The following is a 21,656-nucleotide window of genomic DNA, read 5'->3' as shown; positions in this document are numbered from 1 at the left end:
GAGGAGTGGCTGGTGGGTTTGAACCACCAGCCTTCTGGTTAGCAGTCAAGTGCCTTAGGCACTACGCTACCAGAGCTCCCTAGGCTAGCAGGAGAGATGTTATTTCAAGTAAGGTTGTATCACTTAAGTTCTCATGATCTTGTCAGGAGCCTGGCAGCCTGAGTTGGAGGGTGGAACCTGAAATGTTGAGCAGTTCCAGCAGAAGAGTTTGATCACTTTCTTCTCCTCCTAGATCATTAATTGACCAACTTCCATTCTAGGTTTCTGTGTCCAACCTTTTCCTTGTGATAATCAGAAAATATGTATTACTTTGGGAAAGAACCCCACTCATCAGAGGAAACCTCTAACACTGTGGTTTTCTATTTGGTTTGCCAGCTGTTGACCTTGACTTCCTAGTGCATTGTGCTACCACTTTTCCAGGCCTCAGCCTTGGGGGCCTCCCCCAACTTTAGAATGTTAAGTAGGTTCCACTAGCATATCCTCTCTCTTTTCCTGAGTTGCAGTGCTTATTTTGGGTCAACCATGCAATTCTCAGAACACCTCAGTGAATTCAAGAAACCTCAAATCCACTATTGTTGAGTTAATTCCAAGTCAGTTGCCTTTGCCCCAAATGGCTCCTCTTGACCCCGGAACTAGCAGAAACACCCTAAGATGGGTTGTATGTGAGAATCACCCTTTTGAAATTGCCAGTCTGTTTCAGGTTTTTCCTTTTTTTCTTACAGTCCTTGGCTTATTTTAGCTGGTTTCTGGAAGAGGTATAATTAGATACCTATGATGAAATAAGATGCTAAAGACTTATCTAGGAAATCAGGGATGAATCTTAAAGCTTGTTTGAGATAACACCTCCCCTGCCAGTCTTACAACTGTGATTTGAGGATAAAATGAGATGAGAAATGTGAAAGGACTTTGAAGGCTGTTTAGAGCATTATGCAAATATAAAGTTGCTGTGCTATTTCCACATTTTATGAGACCAGAAATCAGTAGCCTTGTTTGAGGCAAATTTGAGTTGTGATTTTTTTAAAAAGGAATATGTGATAATGGAAGATCCTTACTTAGGTGAAGCACAAAGCCATTCTATTTCTCTGTCTGTCACTCCCTTCTTTCACAGCAATACATCTGAAATAGAGGTTTGTGTTCATCTTTATCCTTCTGAAGAGAAGGCTGGCCTGAATTTCCACTTCAGACTGTTTCTTTGAGTACCAGGAAATTGTTCCCACAAAAGACACTAATCTGCACATAGGTCTGCCCCCATCCAATGCCCAGCATCTAGGGCAAAGACTTTAATTAAAATGGAAGCATTGGTAATTTCTAGCCTATCTTGGAAGCTTAAAGTTGATGTGGTTTGAATGAAAGTAATGACTTTGTTTAAAATGCAATTATTAATACAAGAAATAGGCTAGGATTGACTTTCTCAGTGGAATTGAAAGAGATTATTATTTCTATTTCATCTTTTCCCTTAAAATTTTTTCCATCCCGGAGCTCTGTAATATATACATTTAACATGTTGTTGTTACGTGCCCTCAAGTTGACCCCGACTCATAGCGACCCCTCCTTGGGTTTCTGAGGCAGTATCACTGCTGAAGTAGGTTACTGCACTTTCCTTCTGAGGAGTGGCTAGTGGGTTTGAACCACCAGCCTTTGGGTTAGCATTTAACATATAGGGTATGTTTTTTTTTATTTTCTTCTTAAAATTCCTTTCAGTTGGCAGTTTGTCTTTTCCTGCCCTTAAAAGCCATACAAATTTTACATGTTAAGTGATCTTTGACAGAATAATATGGATTTGTTGTGGTGGTGGTGGTGGTGGTTTCTTTACTTATTGATTTATCCAGAAGTGCCTTTTCTTCAGCTTGGACCCTGGATGGCATGGACCTCCCTGCCCAGAGTCTCTATTCAGACCTTGAAAGTGAAAGTAACCTCACTGTGAAAAATACACATATTTGTTATGAGATTTTTATGTATCCCCAAAAGTTTTAAATTTTAAGGCACATGTATTGCTCTTGGGTTAAGTAAGCACATGTAATTGTCAAGTACTGCAGTGAAAATGTAGGCATTTTGAATGTTGATCAGACATTAACCAAAGTAGATGGAAATGTGGTCAATTATATGAGTATATGTTAAAAGCTTTCCAGATCGGTGATGCTTTCTACTAATTATAATAATTGTCAGTAAAAAGTATACTTACATGGAACTGCAGTGACCTGAACCTGGCAAAATTATTACTATTATTTTTGTATTTGCTATAGAAATGGAATATGAAAACCATCCCTACTTTCTCCACCCTGATAAATCATGTTTGATTTACTTTCTACTTTCTATTGATACAGTTATACACTTTTATATCATTGTAATCATAGTATTTTTGGAGTTGGTTTGTTGTTGTTTTTGTTATTAGGTGCCATCGAGTTGGCTCTGACTCATAGTGATCCTGTGTACAATAGAATAAAACATTGAGTTGGATTTAGTATTGGTCATTTAACATTATGTAGAAAGTGTTTTTTCAATTTCCAACTTAATGGAAGCGTTCCATAGCTGATTTAACCAGTCTCTAGTTTCTTTCTTTCTTTTCTTAATCTCTATTTAGCTAATGCTGCAAAGAATAACTTTCCTTCGATTTAATTTTAAATTTTGTGGGAAATATTTATTTTTATTAGAATAAATTCAAAGGGGAGGCATTACTGAGCCAAATTTCAAGTAATTTCTGATAGTTAAATACAGAGCAGAGCCGGTTGGAAGAAGACACTGAATACATAGAGGCACAATGTCCCTTCCTGAGAAAGTGAATGAGCCAGGAAGAATGGAGAGGACTCAGTGGCAGGCCCCTGAATAACACCCTAACATTGAAGGGCCAAAGGCTGGAGGCACGGCAAGCTGCAATGCACCCAGGCACGTTCTTCTGGAAACTTCTTTCATTTACCAATGGCGTTCATTGCCTAGGGCTGCTGTATCAAAATACCAGAAGTTGGGAAGTTTAAAAGAGCAGAATTTGTTCTTATTCTCTCAAAGTTCTAAACGCTACAAGTCTAAATTCAAGATGTTGGCAGATCACACTTTTTAATGGTTCTACAGGAGGAATCCCTCATGCCTTTTCTAGCTTCTGGTAGTTCGGGGCATTCATTGCCTAGTAGCAGAATAACACAGGACTGTCTTCCTCTGTGTTTGTCTGTGTCTCTTCTCATAAGGACCACAGTCATAATTGGAATAGGACCTACCCTACTCCAGTATGGCCTCATATTAACTAATTATATCTGCAAAGGTCCTATTCCCAAATAAGGTCACATTCACAAGTATCTGGAATTAGAACTTCAGCATATCTTTTAGGGGGCCATGATTCAACCCATAGCACCAATAGCCACATTTGGAAGCACCTTTGGGTTTGAGTCAGACTCATTGGGAGACTGGGAGTGTGAGCCCACATCCCCCCATGAGAAGCTGACTCTGCAGGTTTTCCTTCCTGCCTGAAGTGAGGCTTAGCATGTTGGTGGGAAAGGGATTGGGTCTATCCCAGCTGTTTTGGTTACCTAGTGCTGCTCTGACACGAATATACCACAAATGGGGTGGCTTGAACAAATAGGAGTTTATTCTCTTACAATTTTGAAGCTAGACATCTGAGTTCAAGGTGCCAGGATCTAGGGGCTGGGTGGAAGCCCCTCAACTTTGGGCTTCAGCTCTGCCTCTTGCTCCCAGGCCCCTGAAGCTAGAGGCATCTCTTCACTCAGGCAGCTACTGGCTGCTGAGGCTAACAAGCCTAAGATAGACAAATAAAATGGCATAGTCCCGATGTCACCAAACCACATGGCAGCCAATTAATTCAAGTCTGTGGAAAGTCCCAGGGTTGACAGAATATGGCAAGCTTCTGAACAACGACACAGCTACATGCAGGGTTCAAGCATGCCATAAGCTGGAGACCATTCCCAAAGCTGCTTCTTATATGGGAGCTCTGGTGGCGTAGTGCCTAAGGCATTTACTCCTAATCAGAAGGCTGGCAGTTCAAACCCACCAGCCACTCCTTGGAAGGAAGTTTGGGCAATCTATTTTTGTAGTGATATCGCTGCTCAGTTGCTTGTGGTAGATCCCACCATGGAGTTGATTGCCAGTCTTATCATGGCGAATAACTACCACTGGCTGCCCAGCCACTCAACCAGGCCCAGCCAAGTTGATGCATAACCTTAACTACCATACCAGGCAACCTAGAGAAGGCAATGGGAGGGGAAAATAGATGATCAGGAAAACGGGGAAACAGCTAAATGATGAACTAGAATGACTTCACCATCATTCCAGAATAAGGTGGTATTTGTTACTTCTCTATTTCTGTTTGCCATCCCCTTGGGCAAGGGCACTAAGTGTAGTGAGTGTAGTCAGTCATTTTTCCTTCAAAACTGAAGGCTGGGGCAGCTGAAGGAGAAAAATGGCATTTAATGAACAAAATCACTAATGGCCTTAAATGCCAACATCTCTTGTCACTAATGATTTCACAGGCAAGCTTATCACTTAACTCCCTTTTCTTTTCAGCTAATGGGTTCTTACTAGTTTTGTTAAACTATAATTAAGTAACTCACTGAATTCTGCCTTTTCTGGAAAGAATGCTTTTTAAAGAAACAAAAACAAAATATTTTAGGAATGAGAGGAAAACAAAACAAAAAAACAGCCACCGAACAAGCTACATTATGGGATTTCCAGTTTGCCATGATTTTATTTCCTGTAAATCCAAATCTTTGACTAGATTGATGATGCAGGAACTGTAATAACATGTACTTTTATGGTAACAAATGCAAAATCAAAAACCTGCTTTAGCCACATATGAGGACACACTGTTACAACTTAGTCTTTTCACCAATTTCCAGTCTCTCTGTGTTTTTTTTTTTTTTTTTTTACCAATCTAGGCTCTGTATCCACATTCAGTGTCTTGCAGGCTTTTAAATGTTCATTTTTATCCTTATGACTATAAGAGTATACCAAATATTACCACTATCTGTTGCTTCCAAAAAAAAAAAAAAAAAAAGTTGCAAAAAATGTACATAGATTTTGGTAATCAGTATATTTATTTGCAAAAAGAAGGTTGCCCCAAGATTATTGCCCAAAATAACCTTTAAAATTTGAACTGAAACCACTTCCAAAGGTCATGTTTCAGGTAAGTAACAGATTGGCTCCTGAAATAAACAATATCACCCATGAGTTCTACGTTTCTTTAAAAAACATCATCTATGTGAGAATAAACAATCAACAGCTACCCTAAAAGATGAGAAGGGGGGCAGGAAAGCTAAGTTAATGGAAGTGGAACAACCAGAGTGGAAATAGTGAGAATGCTGACATATTGTGAGAAAAAGTAACCAATGCTGCAAAACAATATGTATAGAATGTGTTAAAGGGAAACCTAATTTGCTATATAAACTTTCACTAAAAGCACAATACAATATTATTAAAAAAATAGAAAAGGGATTATTGCAAAAATTAAATTAGATGATGCATATAAAATGCTAATACTGTGCTGGTGTTTTTTTTTAAAAAAAGTTTGCACTGGATTATTTCATCAAACAAGCAGAAGTTAAACGATGATGTTGATATCTTCAGACACCTGTGCATATATGACTCTGTTTTCTGTCCTACCAATCTTCCAGGCAAAGGGAATTCCAGAATCTGTTGTTAGATGCCATCAATTCAGTTTTAATAGTGAAATCATGTACAACAGAATGAAACACTGTCTGGTCCTATATCATCCTCACAATTATTGCTATTCTTGAGCCCCTTGTTGCAACCACTGTGTCACTCTATCTCATTAATGGTTTTTCTCTTTTGCTTTGATCTTCTACTTTATAAAGCATGATATCTTTCTTCAGGGACTGGTCCCTCATGATAATATGTCCATAGTCTCTAAGGACTACATTGGCTATACTTCTTTCAAGACAGATTTGTTCATTCTTCTGGTAGTCCATGACATACTCAATATTTTTTTCCAACACCCTAATTCAAATGCATCAATTCTTCTTTGGTCTTCCTTGTTCATTGTCCAACTTTCACATGCATATGAGGCTATTGAAAGTACCATGGCTTAGGGGAGGTGCAGCTTAGTCTTCAAAGTAGCATCTTTGATCTCTAACACTTTAAAGGGGTCTTTTGCAGCAAATTTTCCCAGTACAATATAGTGTTTCATTTCTTCACTGCTGCTTCCATGGGCATTGATTGTGGATCCAAGTAAAATGAAATGCTTGACAACTTCAGTCTTTTCTCTACTTATCATGATGTTGTTTATTGGTCTAATTGTGAGAATTTTTGTGTTCTTCATGTTGAGGTGTAATCCATACTGAAGACTGTAGTCTTTGATCTTCATCAGTAAGTCATTTTCACTTTCAGCAGCAAAGTTGTGTCATCTGCATATCACAAGCTGTTAATGAGTCTTTCTCCAGTCACGATGCCACAATCTTCTTCTTACAGCCCAGTTTCTTGGATTATTTGCTCTGCATATGGATAGAGTAAGTATCCTGAAAGGATACAACCCTGACACATGTTCCACATTCCAATTATTAATATTGTTTACAGCTGTTTCTTCTCATTTGAATACCTTCCAAGCTGAGGGGCTCATATTTTGGCACTATATCAGATGATGTTCCACTGCTGTTCATAAGGCATTTGCCAGTTTTTCTAAGAAATAGATCATCAGGTCCTTCTTCCTAGTCTGTCTTAGTCTGGAAGCTCTGCTGAAACTGTACACCATGGATGACACTGCCAGTATTTGAAATACCCCTGGCATAGCTTCCAGCATCATAACAACACACAAGTTATCACAGTACAACTTGACAGGCAAGTGGTGAAGGCTTCAGATAACCCTTGATTAAACTTACTGGGTAACCTACAGGTGTTAACAATATGTTTTTAAATCACATTTCAATAACTTTCACATATCTGTAATATTTTCATGTTCTCTTAGCACATTTAAACCCATTTAAAGGCCTGAAAAGTGTTTGTGGAATGTTTAGAAGCTTTATTTTGCTCTAGGCAGAATAAAGGAATTAACAAAGTGATGAATAAGGAAAGCCAGACAGGAAGGATTTATATATCTTGTAAACAAGATGCAACTTTCTGTGTTCTCTGAAAATCACTTTGCCTTTGTGGCTAATTCATAAACATAAACCAACATTTAGTTGATTGGCTGGAACTCAAGTATAAATAAAGGCAAAGTAGAAACAATGCCTTGAAAAGCAGGACATAATCTCTGTAAGGAAAGGAGAAAGGAGACTGGAATTAGATACAAAATGATTAGAAAGTATTTACATCACAGAAACCAGTTTAGAGCTAAAGTTAGGGACTGGTGTAGTCAATAGTAGTAAATGTTTAGTACTCTGAAGACTGATCCTTCATATGCATTGTCTTCTTTTATCCTCATGATAGGCTTAATATACATTATTCTATTCATTTTGGATATGGAGAAACTGAGACTCATTTTGGTCATATGCAAATTAGAGTAAATGTCTTGCCTGCACAGCTAGAAGTGGTGGCGCTGGAAGTAAGATTCTGAATTTCTGACTACTTTCTTTGTGCTCTTTCACTCTGCCATCCTGCCTCAAGGAGGAACTTAGAAGGTAGAGCTGCAGTCTTCTTTGGTGATACTGAAAATTGGGTGGGCTCCAGTTGAGCACAGGAGTAGAGCTGAAAGATGGAACTTAGATAATATCAATCACCTCATGATGGGCATGGAGTAATGGAGAAGGGTTTTCTGAGTACAGCCAGAAATATGTTGCTGTTGTTGTTATGTGTTGTCAAGTCGGACCCGACTCCTAGCGACTCCTCCTTGGTTTCTGAGGTGGTATCACTGTGGAAGTAGATTGCCCAGCCTTCCTTCTGAGGAGTGGCTGCTGGGTTTGAATCGCCAGCCTTCTGGTTAACAGTCAAGTGCCTTAGGCACTATGACATAGAGGCTTCTGCTAATCTCGCAGCAGGTAGGGCTTTATTTGTTCAACATCAGCCTGTTGGAAGGTTATTTGGGCTCTGATCAGTGTCTAAATTTAAATACAATATTTTTTACTGGCTCAGGATATATGTCCTGAGGAAATTCTCTTTGTTAACTTATTAATGAAGTTCTAGTACAGGAGACCATCATTTGTCAGTTTCTTGTACTGTGGTGGATTGCATGTCACTGTGAGGCTGGAAGTTATGCCACCAGTGTTTCAAATACCAGCAGGGTCACCCCTGGTGGACAAACTTCAGCAGAGCTTCTAGACTAAGACAGACGGTGAAGAAGGATGGGACCATCCACTTCTGAAAAAAATGGCCACTGAAATATTATGAATAGCAGTGAAACACTGTCTGATACAGTGCCAGAGATGAGCTCCACGGTTGGAAGGCATTCAAAATATGACAGAAGATCTGCCTCTTCAAATTAGAGTCGACCTTAATGATGTAGATGGAGTGAAGCTTTTAAAACCCTCATTTGCCGATGGGGCATGATTCAAAATGGGAAGAAACAGCTGCAAATATTCATTAATGATTGGAACAAGGAAAGTATGAAGTATGAATCTAGGGAAATTGAAAGTTGTCAAAAATGAAATCAAATGCATAAAAATTGATAACCTAGGTATTACTGAGCTGGAAAGGAGTGGTATTGGCCATTTTGAATCAGACCATCATAAAGTTTACTATGCCAAGAATGACAAATTGTCATTCATCATCAAAAAGAATATTTCAGCACCTATGCTGAAGTGCAGTACTATTGGTGATAGGCTAATACACATGTGCCTACAAGGAAGACCAATTACTACTATTGTTCAAATTTATGCACCAAACAATAAAGCCAAAGATGAAGAAATTGATGATTTTTTTTTAACCAACTTTTGCAGTCTGAAATTCACCAAACATGCAATGAAGATGAATTTATAATTACTGGTGACTATAATGCAAAAGTTAGAAACAAAGAAGAAGCATCAGTAGTTGAAAAATATGGCCTTGGAGATAGAAATGACTCAGGTGATAACATAATAGGATTTTGCAAGACCAATGAATTATTGATTAAAAATACTTATTTTCAACAACATAAATGGCAACTCTAGATGTTGACCTGGCCAGATGAAATACACAGGAATCATATCTACTACATCTGTGGAAAGAGGTGATGGAGAAGCTCAATATCATTAGTGAAAACAGGACTAAGAGCTGACTGTGGAACAGACAATTGGTTGCTCATATTAAAGTTCAAGTTGAAGCTGATAGAAATTAAAACAAGTCTTCAAGATCCAAAATATTACCTTGATTATATTCCACATGAATTTAAAGACCATCTGAAGAATAGGTTTGACACATTAAAAACCAAATTTCAGACAAGTTGTGAGATGACATCAAGAACATCATAAGTGAAGAAAGCAAATGTCATTAAAAAGACAGGAAAAAAAAAAAAAAAGAAAAGAGCAGAATGGATGTCAGAAGAGACTCTGAAACTTGTTCTGGAATGGACAATAGCTAAAGCAAAGGGAAGAAATGACAAGATGAAAGAGCTGAGAAGAAGATATCAAAGGGAGGCTCAAGAAGACAAAGTAAAGTATTATAATGAAGTGTGCAAACACCTGGAGTTAGAAAACCAAAAGGGAAGACCATGCTTGGCATTTCTCAAGCTGAAAGAACTGAAGAGAAGAGTCAAGACTTGAGTTGCAACATTGAAGGTTTCTATGGACAAAATATTGAACAATGCAGGAAGCATCAAAAGAAGATGGAAGGAATACAGAAAGAATACCAAAAAGAATTGTTTGGCATTGAATCATTTCAGGAGGTAGCATATCATTAAGAAGCAATGGTATTGAAAGAAAAAGTCAAAGCTTCACTGAACAAATTGGTGAATAACAATGCTCTAGGAATTGACAGAATGCCCATTGAGCTGTTTCAACAAATGCATGCAGTGCTGGAGGTGCTTACTCGTTTGTTGTTGTTGTTAGTGCCGTCGAGTCATACCTGACTCATAGCAACCCCTCCTTGGGTTTCCGAGGCAGTATCACTACGGAAGTAGGATTGCCCAACCTTCCTTCCGAGGAGTGGCTGGTGGGTTTGAACCGCCAGCCGTCTGGTTAGCAGGCAAGTGTCTTAGCCACTATGCTACCAGAGCTCCTGCTTACTTGTTTATGCCAAGAAATTTGGAAGACAGCTACCTGGTTAACCAATAGGAAGAGATCCATATTTGAACCCATTCCAAAGAAAGGTATTTTGACAGAGTGCAGAAATTATCAAACAATATCATTAATATCACAAACAAATAATATTTTGCTGAAGATAATTGAAAAAGGTTGCAGCAGTATATTGACAGGGAACTTCCAGAAATTAAAGCTGGATTCAGAAGAGGACAAGAAATGAGGAATAACATTGTTGATGTCAATTGTTTCTTAGCTGAAAGCAAACGGTACCAGAAAGATGTCTACCTGTGTTTTATTGACTATGCAAAGGCATTCGACTGGGTGGACCATAAAAAATTAGGGATAACATTGAAAAGAATGGGAATTCCAGAATACTTAATTGTTCTCAGAGGAACCTGCACGTGGACCAAGAGGCTGTTATTCAAACAGAACAAGGGAATACTAAATGGTTTAAACTCAGATAGGGTGTGCCTCAGGATTATATCTTTTCACCATACTTATATAATCTGTATGCTGAGCAAATAATCCAAAAAGCTAGAACATGACATCAGGTTTGGAGGAAGAATTATTAGCAACCTGTAATATGAGAATGACACAACCTCATTTGCTGAAAGTGAAGATGACTTGAAACAGTTACTGATGAAGAACAAAGAGTACAGACTTCACTATGGTCACAATTGGGTGAATAAACAATATCACAATAAATACAGAAAAGATTGAGTTGTCAAAGATTTCATTTTACTTAGATCCAATAGAGAAAAGATTGAAGTTGTCAAAGATTTCATTTTACTTGGATCCACAATCAACACTCATGAAAGCAGCAGTCAAGAAATTAATTGTCATAGTGCACAGGGCAAATCTGCTCCAAGTGACTTCAAAGTGTTAAAGAGCAAAGTTGTCACTTTGAAGACTAAGCTATGCCTAATGCAAGCCATGGTATTTTCAATTGCCTCATATACATGTGAAAGCTAGATAATGAATAAGGAAGACTGAAGAAGAATTGATGTCTTTGAATTGTGGTATTGGTGAAAAATATGAAAATACTGTGGACAACCAGAAGAACAACAAAAAAAATTTGTCTTGGAAGAAGTGCAGCCAGATGCCTTTTAGAAGCTAGAAGGGCCAGACTTTGTCCCACCTATTTTGGTCATGTTGTCAGAAGGGACCATTCCCTAGAGAAGAGTATCATGCTTGGTAAAGTAGAGGGTCAGTGAAAAAGGGGAAGACACTCAATGAGATGGATTGACACAGTGACTACAACATTGGCCTCAAGCATAGCAAATATTAAAATACCATGAACTGCTAAGAGAACTAACAAATCTGCCTGGAAGAAGTGCAACCAGAATGCTCCTTGGAAGCAAGAATGGCCAGACTTCATCTGACCTACTTTGGTCATGTTGTCAGAAGGGACCATTCTCTGGAGAAGGTTGTCATACTTGGTAGAGTAGAGGGTCAACAAAAAAAGGGGAAGGCCCTCAATGAGATGGGTTGACACCGTGGCTGCAGCAAGGGGCTCAGGTATAGCAAGGATTGTGAGGCTGGCACAGGACCGGGCAGCATTTCATTCTGCTGTACATAAGGTCACTATGAGTCAGAGATGACTTGAAGGCACCTAACAACAACAAAGACCAGGCAGTGTTTATTCTTTTGTACATGGGGTCACTATGAGTTGGAGCTGATTAGACAACACCTAACAACAACAACACAGGTGAACCAGAGGCAAAGCCTTGTTTGAGGATGCTGTATGTACAGGCTACTGGGAAAGCATTGTCCTCAGATCCTTCAGGCAGGGCAGCAGAGGTAAGAGACAAGGCAGGGGATCTAACTCTTCACACAGTTGATCTTTATGTTATTTCCTCTGTTTACCTATTCTTACTTTTGAGGGCAATTAAATATGTTGTCCACTACAGGTTTTTAGACCCCAGTGCTTTCCCCTTTCTCTGTTAACTGTGTTGTCTAATTTTGAATTTATATTGGCTTTGTGACCTTGAGAAAATCACTTACCTTATCTGAAACCTCACCCCACTTAACTCATAGGAGTTACTGAGTCATAATGCACACAACAGTGTTTTCCATCTTTGCATGTGTTTGTTGGCCATTTGTATATCCTCTTTGGTGAAATGTCTATTCAGGTCTTAAGCCCATTTTTTGATTGAGTTGCTTGTGAGGTTTTTGTTGTTGTTGTTAAGCAATAGGAGTTCTTAGTGCTTTGTTGTTATATGATACAAATCAAAACCACGATGCGAGACCACTTCAATCCCATTTGGATGGCTAAGATAACAAACAAACAAAAATTAAAAATAATGTTGATGAAGATATGGAGAAATCGAAATTCTCAACGATTGCTGGTGGGAATAAAAACTGCTACAGCCCTTGTGGAAAACAGTATGGTGGTTGCTCAAAAAGTTAAAACATAGAACTACCATGTCACCCAGAAATTCTACTCTTAAGTATATACACAAACCAAACTCACTGTTATCAAGTAGATTCTGGTTAGCAGTTAAATACCTTAGGCACTGTACCACCAGAACTCCTTAAGTATGTACCCAGGAGGCTTGAAAGCAACATTGCAAACAGAAACATGAACACCAATGCTTTCTGTAGCAAAATTCACAATAATCAAAAGGTAGAAACAACCCAAATGTTCATCCACAGATGAAGAGATGAACAAAATATGATATATACATACAATGTAGTATTACTCAGCCCTAAAGAGAAATGAGGAGCTCTGGTAGTGTAGTACCTAAGACATTTGATCACTAACCAAAAGGCTGGCGATTCAAACCCATCAGCCATTCTTCAGAAGGAAGGTTGGGCAATCTACTTCCATAGTGATACTGCCTCGGAAACCCAAGGAGGGGTCTCTATGAGTCGGTATTGACTCAACAGCAGTGAGTTTGAGTTTGAAAGAGAAATGAAGTCCTGATGCATAATACAATATTGATGGAACTTGCAAACATTATGCCGAGTGAAGTAAATCAATCACAAAAGGAAATGTATGCTCTCACTAATATGATACCTACAATAGGCAAATATATAGAGATTAGACTTCAACAGTGATTATCAGGGGTGAGAGGAAGGGAAGAAGAAGGGATAATTGTTTAGGAAGTTGTGAGTTTCTGTTTATGGTGATAGTTGTACAAATGATTGATGTACTTGGTGGAGTTTATATGTGAAAAATATTCAATTGGCAAATGCTGTATTATTTATCTTCCTGCAACAATAAAAATAAAAAAGAATTGGAAAACAGTGTTTTCCAATTTAAAATACTTTGTATTTGCAGTCACTGGCTATTTCAAAGGAGATTTGAAAAGATACTGCTTTCTTATATTATCTGCTTCTGCTTTTTCTTCACAGAGTCGAAAACATGCCAGCAAAGTCCGACTATATTACATGCTTCACCCCAGGGATGGTGGGTGTCCCGCCAAGAGGCTCCGATCAGAAAATGTGAGTAGCTGGCACCGTGTAATATCTTTAGACTGTGTGTTCTGTGGCACTGCTAAGAACTTTGCAGGTCTAGGAATTATAGTCATGCAGATTAGTCATTTCAGATTAGTAGAAAAGCTGAGTAGAAATTGTTGTTGTTAGGCGCTATAGAGTTGAATCTGACTTATAGTGACTCTATATACAAAAGCCTGGTCCTGCGCCATCCTTGCAATCTTTGCTATGCTTGAGCCCATCATTGCAGCTACTTTGTCAACCCATCTCTTTGAAGGGCTTCCCCTTTTTTGCTGACTCTCTACTTTATGAAGTACGATATCCTTCTCTAGGAACTGGTCCCTTCTGACAACATGACCAAAGTATGTGAGACAAAGTCTGGTCATTTTTGCTGCTAAGGAGGATTCTGGCTGTATTTCTTCCAGGACAGATTTGTTAATTCTTTGGACAGTCCATGGTATTTTCAGTATTCCTCACCAACACCCCAATTCAAAAGCATCAATTCTTCTTTGGTCTTCCTAATTCATTGTCTAGCTTTCACATACATATGAAGTGATTGAAAAGACCAAGGCTTGGATCAGGTTCACCTTACTCTTCAAAGTGATGTCTTTGTTCTTTAACATTTTATGGAGGTCCTTTTCAGCCAATTTGCCCAGTGCAATATGGCATCTGATTTCTTGACTGCTGCCTCCATGGGTATTGATTTTGGAACTCAGTAAAGTGAAATCCTTGACAACTTCAATCTTTTCTCCATTTATCATGATGTTGTTTATTGGTCCAGTTGTGAAGATTTTTGTTTTCTTTATGTTGTGATGTCATCCATATTGAAGGCTATTGTCTTCGATCTTCATCTGTTAGTGCTTCAAGTCCTCTTCACTTTCAGCGAGGAAGGCTCTATCATCTGCATATTACAGGTTATTAATGAGTCTTCCTCCAATCCTGATGCCGTATTCTTCTTCATATAGTCCAGCTTCCCAGGAGCTCTGGTAGAGTAGTGCCTAAGGCACTGGACTGCTAACCAGAAGGCTGGCAGTTCAAACCCACCAGCCACTCCTCAGAAGGAAGATGGGGCAATCTATTTCCGTAGTGATACTGCCTTGGAAACCCAAGGAGGGGTCGCTATGAGTCGAGTCCGACTCAACAGCATGTAACAACAACAGATTGAATAAGGATAGGGAAAGAATATAACCCTGATGCACACCTTTCCTGATTTTAAACCATGCACTATTCCCATATTCTATTAGTTTTCATTAAATATTACAGATCATGTTACATTTAAGCTCATCTTTTTCTTTTCCCGCTAGAACTTGCAAGCATAGTATTGGTGGATGTTTTCATGACATTTCACTAGGACTACACAGACAGAGAATGTGCAGAGGTGCTGGGCAGAGAGAAGGTGGGAGGCGGGAGAACAAGAACTCTTGTAAGACTAAGTGTTGTGTTGGGAGGCCAATCTGTCAAAATGGGAGATATTTTGCTTTTTACATATTTTATTTTTATTTTAGTGTATAAAATAGAATACATATTTGGTAATTTATAATGAAGAGTGTACATACCTTGCAAATAAAACATTCTCAGGCTTTTTGATTACTGCCATCTCTCTCTGTGGGATCTTTTACTTGGAAAGACAACTGACAATTAAAAAATCGCTTTGAGGGTGTGGAGTCAGAGCAAAGGGTTGATTTCAGCCAGGCTGAGGCAGAGACTGATGAAATAAATATTCCTTGCTCCCAGCAGGGGTTACTTTTCCTAATGAATGGAATATTCATATCCTCCAGCTGCAGAGGCCCTTCACTATAAACCCTGCAGATTATCACAGAAATCCCTCACCCTTTAAGTTAAAAGTGGCACAGAATTCATTCTCATTTTTCCTTGTTGTTCTGCTTTTCTTCTGCTGCCATGTAGATGCCAGTCTTCTTTTCTTATTAAAAATTAGTATATTATCATGATGAAACTTTACAAAACCCAAACTTGTGTATTTTCTGTAAGAGTGACAGAATTGCCTATGACCAATGGTGATGAGCATCAGGGCTGCTGTTTTTAAGGAATTCCAAGCACGTCTCTTAGCATCACAAAAGAAGCTGTTCATACAGACTAATCTGGAATACTTGTAGAGCATTCTTTATTGCCTTCTTTATAGCTGATTGGAGGCTAGAGATGTCATGAAAACTTTGTAAGCTGCCAAGAGCTCAGTATGAGTCTAGTTCTGTCATCCAGGAGCTTTATAACTTTGGGCTAATAATTGATCAATTTAAGCCTCAGTTTCCTCAACCAGGCTCTAGTAATTATACTTTCTTCACTGGGCTTTTGCAAAGATTAAATGAGATGATAGATATTAGGTACACTCTTAAGTGCCAGGCACTGAGCAATAGATAAATAGGACACAGACTCTACCTATCAATAATAATAATAATAATAATAATAATATAGTGGAGGGATTAACATGACACAAAACTTAGCTATAAACCATAGTATAAGTGTTTATTAATATTCTGCACAAAATCATGGAAACAAAAGATAAACAAATCATGCTGGAAGATCCATGAGGGAAGGTGGGAAGGTGTTACTTAAGAATTGGCATTTGAGTTGGGGTCTTCAGGACTGAATGGATTTTACCAGCTGAGGGTGGTGGTAGAGGAGGATATAAATTTATTGGATTAATTCATATCAAAAGAATTTATTAAGCCACAAGGAGAATCGGTCTAAAGCAGCATTTATATAATCCTATAATCCAAAAGCTACACTGAAGTTGTGCTTTCCATCAGATGAGTATCAATTAGCAAATAGACAGAATTAGGTTTTTGCTCCTTGAACTTATCCTGAATATGGATCAGGATGGTGTTTGTGTTCAGTAGCCATTTACTGTCTTATCTTCATGGTCAGAAATAATAGTGTTCATGGCCGCTCAAAAATTAGGTATTTGAACACAGATTATTTTCTATCCACTCACATTATAATCATGAATGTTGCACTGTTTTCTTTTGAGCACCTAGGGAGCGCTAGGTCCCTGCGTGGCACAAATGGTTTGCATTCCACTACTAACCTAAAGGTTAGTGATTCAAACCCATTCAGCACCATCACAGAAGAAAGGCTTGGTTATTGACTTCCATAAAGATTACAACCAAGAAAACCCTATGGAGTTTAGTTCTACTCTGTCACATGAGGTCAACATAATGGCAGGGGAGTTGTTCTCTTTTTTTCAGTTGGAGGGCTAGATGTGCTGAACAGAAAGGGAGCCCTGGAATGTAAGCCATCATTGTACTTGTAGAAACACAGGGATATGGTGGTCATTGTCACTCTGGGCAGATCTGTGATTCATCCTGCTCAGGTTCTCCCCTTCTGAATAACTTTGAGGATAATTTCTGGGAAAGGAAGGTTTTAGAGCACAGGGGGTGGGTGGGTGGGGGGTGGTGAGCATTCTTTACCAAAGGTTTCTTTGAGAATTTTTCCCTCTGGTATATCCTTGGTTTTGAAAACTTTTTTCTGCTTATGACTTATTAATTCATTTTTTCTATAACTTTTAAGTATAATATTTAAGCAAATTAGCAAGCAGAAAAAGCAACATGATCTTACTTGTTGACAAAGATGGTTATGTTTTTATTAGATCATGTGTACATGTTGTTTCCATTAGGTCTTTTCATATATTGGATATGGCACAAACTCCCCCACACCCCTCCGAGGGTTCTGAGAGTTGTAAATTATTTGGACCAACTATCTCTGTACTGACTCACACCTAAGGATTCAAAAATGAGGATAATAGTAATAATACCTAATGTACATGTTTATCATAAGGTGCAACTGAAAACCAAAAAAATAAAAAGGCCTGTTGCCATCGAATCAATTCCAATTCAGAGCAACCCTATAGGACAGAGTAGAACTTCCTGTAGAGTTAACAAGGGTGTAAATCTTCATGGAAGCAGCCTGCCTCATCTTTCTCTTGGAGAGTGGGTTCAGATTACTGACCTTTCGGTTACTACTGAGAGCTTAACCACTGTACCACCAGGGCTCCAACTGAGATAACTGTTAAGCATGTTATTTTGAAAGCATTTTCCACATACATGGAGCTCTGGTGGGTTGGTGCCTAAGGCATTTGACTGCTAAACAGAAGGTTGGCGGTCCAAACCCACCAGCCACCCCACAGAAGGAAGACTGGGTAATCTACTTCGGTGAAGATTTGCCCCAGAAACTCAAAGGGGGTCACTATGAGTCAGAATCAACTTGATGGCATTGAGTTTTTTTTTAATTATTATTTTTTCCCACATACGCTATTATTATTTTGTTCTTGGAAGGATACAAAACTTCCACACACCTCTCTGTTCCTACCACACTCCTATCTTCTCTGCTGCCAGGAGTTGTGCCAGATTTGCATACCAGTGTTACTGGAGTGAGAATAGTTTTCACATGTGCCCTGAAGACCCAATAGATGAATGGCTTCCTAAAACCAAACATTTGTTCTTGTTTTTACAAAAGCTAACCATGCATGAGGAGTCCCTGGGTGGTGAGAATGGTTAAATGTGCTCAGCTGTTAACTGAAAGGTTGGAGGTTCAAGTTCACCCAGAGACACCTCAGAAGAAAAGCTTAGTGATCTACTTCTGAAAGAGCAGGCATCAAAAACCCTGTGGGGTGTAATTCTACTCTGACATGCATGGGGTCACCTTGAGTCAGAGTTGACTTGATGCCAGCTGGTTTGGTTTTGTTTTTTAAGCACACATGAATCTTCTGTCCCTAATGCAATGCAGCCACTGTTGTAGAGTCAGATCTGACTCATAGGGACCCCTCCTTGGGTTTCCGAGGCGGTATCACTACAAAAGTAGATTGCCCAACCTTCCTCCCGAGGAGTGGCTGGTGGGTTTGAACCACCAGCCTTCTGGTTGTCAGTCAAATGTCTTAGGCACTACACCACCAGTGATGCTTAAAATTGAAAGGACTGGTGTATAATGGTGGCATCCCAACATTTTTCATAGCTCTATGGAATGCATGTTGTTGTGTGCCTTCAAGTCAATTTTGACTCATTGTGACCCTACAGGACAGAGTGGAACTTCCCCATGGGATTTCCAAAGCTGGAAATCTTTATGGAATCAAACTGCCACATCTTTGTCCCATGGAGTGGCTGGTGAGTTTGAAATGCCAAAAATAAATAAAGATCAGATTTATAACGACTGTGTCATGAGGGTTCCTTTGGGGAATGCATAACTCCAAATTTACTGAGGACAAAGACCTATTGTTCCCAAAGTCTAATGATGCTATTTCAACTTCCAGGTCATTTGACTCCCTGCCCTCAAACATATGTTAATTTCTGTCTCCTGTTTTGTCATTTCCCACTTTTTGCTTTGTTCTGTTCCTCCTTCACATTCTTCACTCTTTGTAACCCTCATTTAGATTTTCTTTTCCTGAAATCTTAGAGTAAGACATTTTCCTCTTGAGGCCACAGGGCCACACAATTATTAAACGTGAAATAAATTGTTATAGTTGATTGCCTTAGAGAAATTTTCAGTAATCCCTCAAGTGTTAGAGCCAAAAAAGACTTTAGAGATCATATACTCCATTGAGATTCTAAGTTTTTCACCAAAGGCCCATATTATTATCTTTTCACTCATGGATCACATATTTTGAAGAAAAAAAATCTGTTTGGCAAGCAGCACTTTTAAATAAAAAGGTAACAATTTTCCTTTTTTTTTTTTTTTTCCCTAACAGTATTATTTTGGAAAGACATATATAACTGCCAATGAAAATGACTAGTCAGTATTGAGTAAACAGTGTTTTTACGTGGAGTCAGTATAAATCCATCAAAAAGTAGAACCTTGACTTTTGGTTTTTGTGTTTAGGCTTCTCACTCCTAAATATTTAAAGGGTTTTTCTGAGGCCTGAAATATTCACCATAGCTTGAGAAGCCCCAGTACCACTTTCACAGGTTTCTAAACACTTTGGATTTCAGATTGGGAGGATTCAATCTAATCCTTCTATTATTACAAAGGTGAAAATATGGCCCCCAAAGGTACCATAACTTGCCCAAATTGATCAGATCTGAGATTAAGATTCTATTTTCCTAACTCCTAGTCCTGGGCTCTTTCTATACATCTTGAAATTAGGCCTTACTTTAAAGCATTAAAATTATTCCTGGATCCAGAACCAGAGAACACTGTTGTTCCCAGTCAAAGTATTAATAGTAGCTGGCACTTATTGGGTGCTTCCTATGTATGTTCTAAATGCTTCATTTTATATAGTGTATGTGTGTGTGTATAACTCTGGTGGCTCAGTGCCTAAGGCATCTGACTGCTAACCAGAAGTTTGGTGGTTCAAACCCACCAGCCACTCCACAGAAGGAAGATAGGGCAATCTACTTCCGTAAGATTTACCTCCTCAGAAACCCAGTGGGGTTCGTTATGACTTGGAATCAACTCTGTGGCAGTGGGTTTGTTTTTTACTGCCTTGGAAACCCAATGAGGGTCACTGTGAGTCAGAATCAACTCAATGGCAGTGGGTTTGATTTATGTGTATATATCTATATGTCCAATCCTTACAATACTTCTATAAGGTAGGAACAATTATTATCCTACTTTATAGTTGATATTGAGATAGAGATTAATTAACTTGACACAGGAGCTCTGGTGGCGTGGTACCTAAGGCATTTGACTGCTAACCTGAAGGCTGGCAGTTCAAACCCACCAGCCACTCCTTGGAAGGAAGACTGGGTGTGATAGTGAAGTTTGTGTGTCAGCTTGGCTGGGCCTGGTTGAGTGTCTGGGCAGCTGGATATAGTATTCCCCATGACAAGACTGTCAGTCAACTCCATGGTGGAATCTGCAATGAGCGGCTGAGTAGCTGCCTTAGGGATGTGGTCTGCTTCCTGTATATAAGGAGAAGCCTTGGGAATGATCTCTAGCCTTTTGGCATGCTTGAACCCTATGTGTAGCCAAGTCATTGTTCAACAGCCCGCCATGCCCTGCCAATTTTAGGATTTCTTCTGGACTTGAATTAGTAGCCTGCTGTGTAATTTGGTAACATTGGGTGTCCATTTTATTGGTCAACCTTGGGCCTGTTAGCCTCAGCAGCCAGTAGCTGACTGAATGAAGAGATGGCTCTAGTGTCAGTGGGCCAAGAGCAAGAGGCAGAGCTGAAGCCCAAGGTCGACAGCTTTCACACAGCCCCTAGAGCCTGGCACCTGGAATTTGGACTCCTGGCCTCCAAAAATTTTAAGAACAAACTCTTGTTTGTTAAAGCCATTCCACTTGTGGTATATTCTGTTAGAGCACCACTAGGTAACCAAAACACTGGGTAATCTACTTCCGTGGATATACCACCTCAGAAACCCAAGGAGGGGTCGCTATGAGTTGGAACTGACTTGACAGTGGTGAGTTTGGTGTTGGTTTTGTTGTCACACAGCTGTTAAGTGGTACATAGGCTGAGTTAGGCAAAATATGAAACAAAACAACAAAAGACAATTTTCTTCTGGAAATACTAACTAGATCCACCATGTCACTTCATGAAATAGATGGTAAGCCTCTACTAAATGCTGGTGGTACAAGGATGAAAAGATGGGAAACCTTCCCTGACTCAGATCAGAATCTCATGGTGGTGTCAGACATGCAAACAATTCAGTAGCTAAAGGCTACAGTAGACATATGCCCAGGGTATGATGTGGGCACTCAAGGACCCATAAGCTGGCCTGCTAGGATGAAGCAGGACAAGATATCCTGGAGGAAGTGACTGAGCTGATTCTTAAAGGATACATGGCAGTGGTGAAAATGAAGAAAAATGGGGAAAGATTCTTCTGGATATCAGCATGAATAATGTGTTTAGGCAAACAAAAGTTAAAGGAATTTCTTGAGTTTAAAGTGCTGGTGAGCAGCAGAGACAAAAGTTGAGGTTGGAATGGTGGACAAACTATTGTAATATCGATATAGTTTGTCAAAATTTTGTTTTCTCAAGTTGTCTGTTGCTGGATTCATGGTGAGGCCTCAAGATAGGTGTATTTGCCAACCAATGCTGTGCATAAAACAAAACAAAACATTGTTGTGGTGTTGATTCTGACTCATGAAGACCCTATATGTTACAAATACTCGATAGGGTTCTCTTGACTGTAATCTTTACCAAAACAGATCACCAGACCT

At 39.2% G+C, this 21,656-nt stretch overlaps 1 protein-coding gene across 1 annotated transcript in view; it reads left to right on the top strand.

Annotated features, from left to right (window-relative positions):
- ZMAT4 (zinc finger matrin-type 4) overlaps positions 1-21,656 on the top strand; it is a 418,444-nt gene that overhangs the window by 93,692 nt on the left and 303,096 nt on the right. Inside the window, exon 2 of the mRNA XM_007935068.1 lies at positions 13,464-13,553. Within this exon, the coding sequence (XP_007933259.1) occupies positions 13,464-13,553 (90 nt within the window). The remainder of the gene's footprint in view (positions 1-13,463; positions 13,554-21,656) is intronic.

Source organism: Orycteropus afer, unplaced genomic scaffold (genome assembly GCF_000298275.1).
Source record: "Orycteropus afer afer isolate SDZICR_OR568_19922 unplaced genomic scaffold, OryAfe1.0 scaffold00024, whole genome shotgun sequence".
Lineage (NCBI taxonomy): Eukaryota > Metazoa > Chordata > Mammalia > Tubulidentata > Orycteropodidae > Orycteropus > Orycteropus afer.
This window is presented reverse-complemented; position numbering and strand designations above follow the sequence as displayed.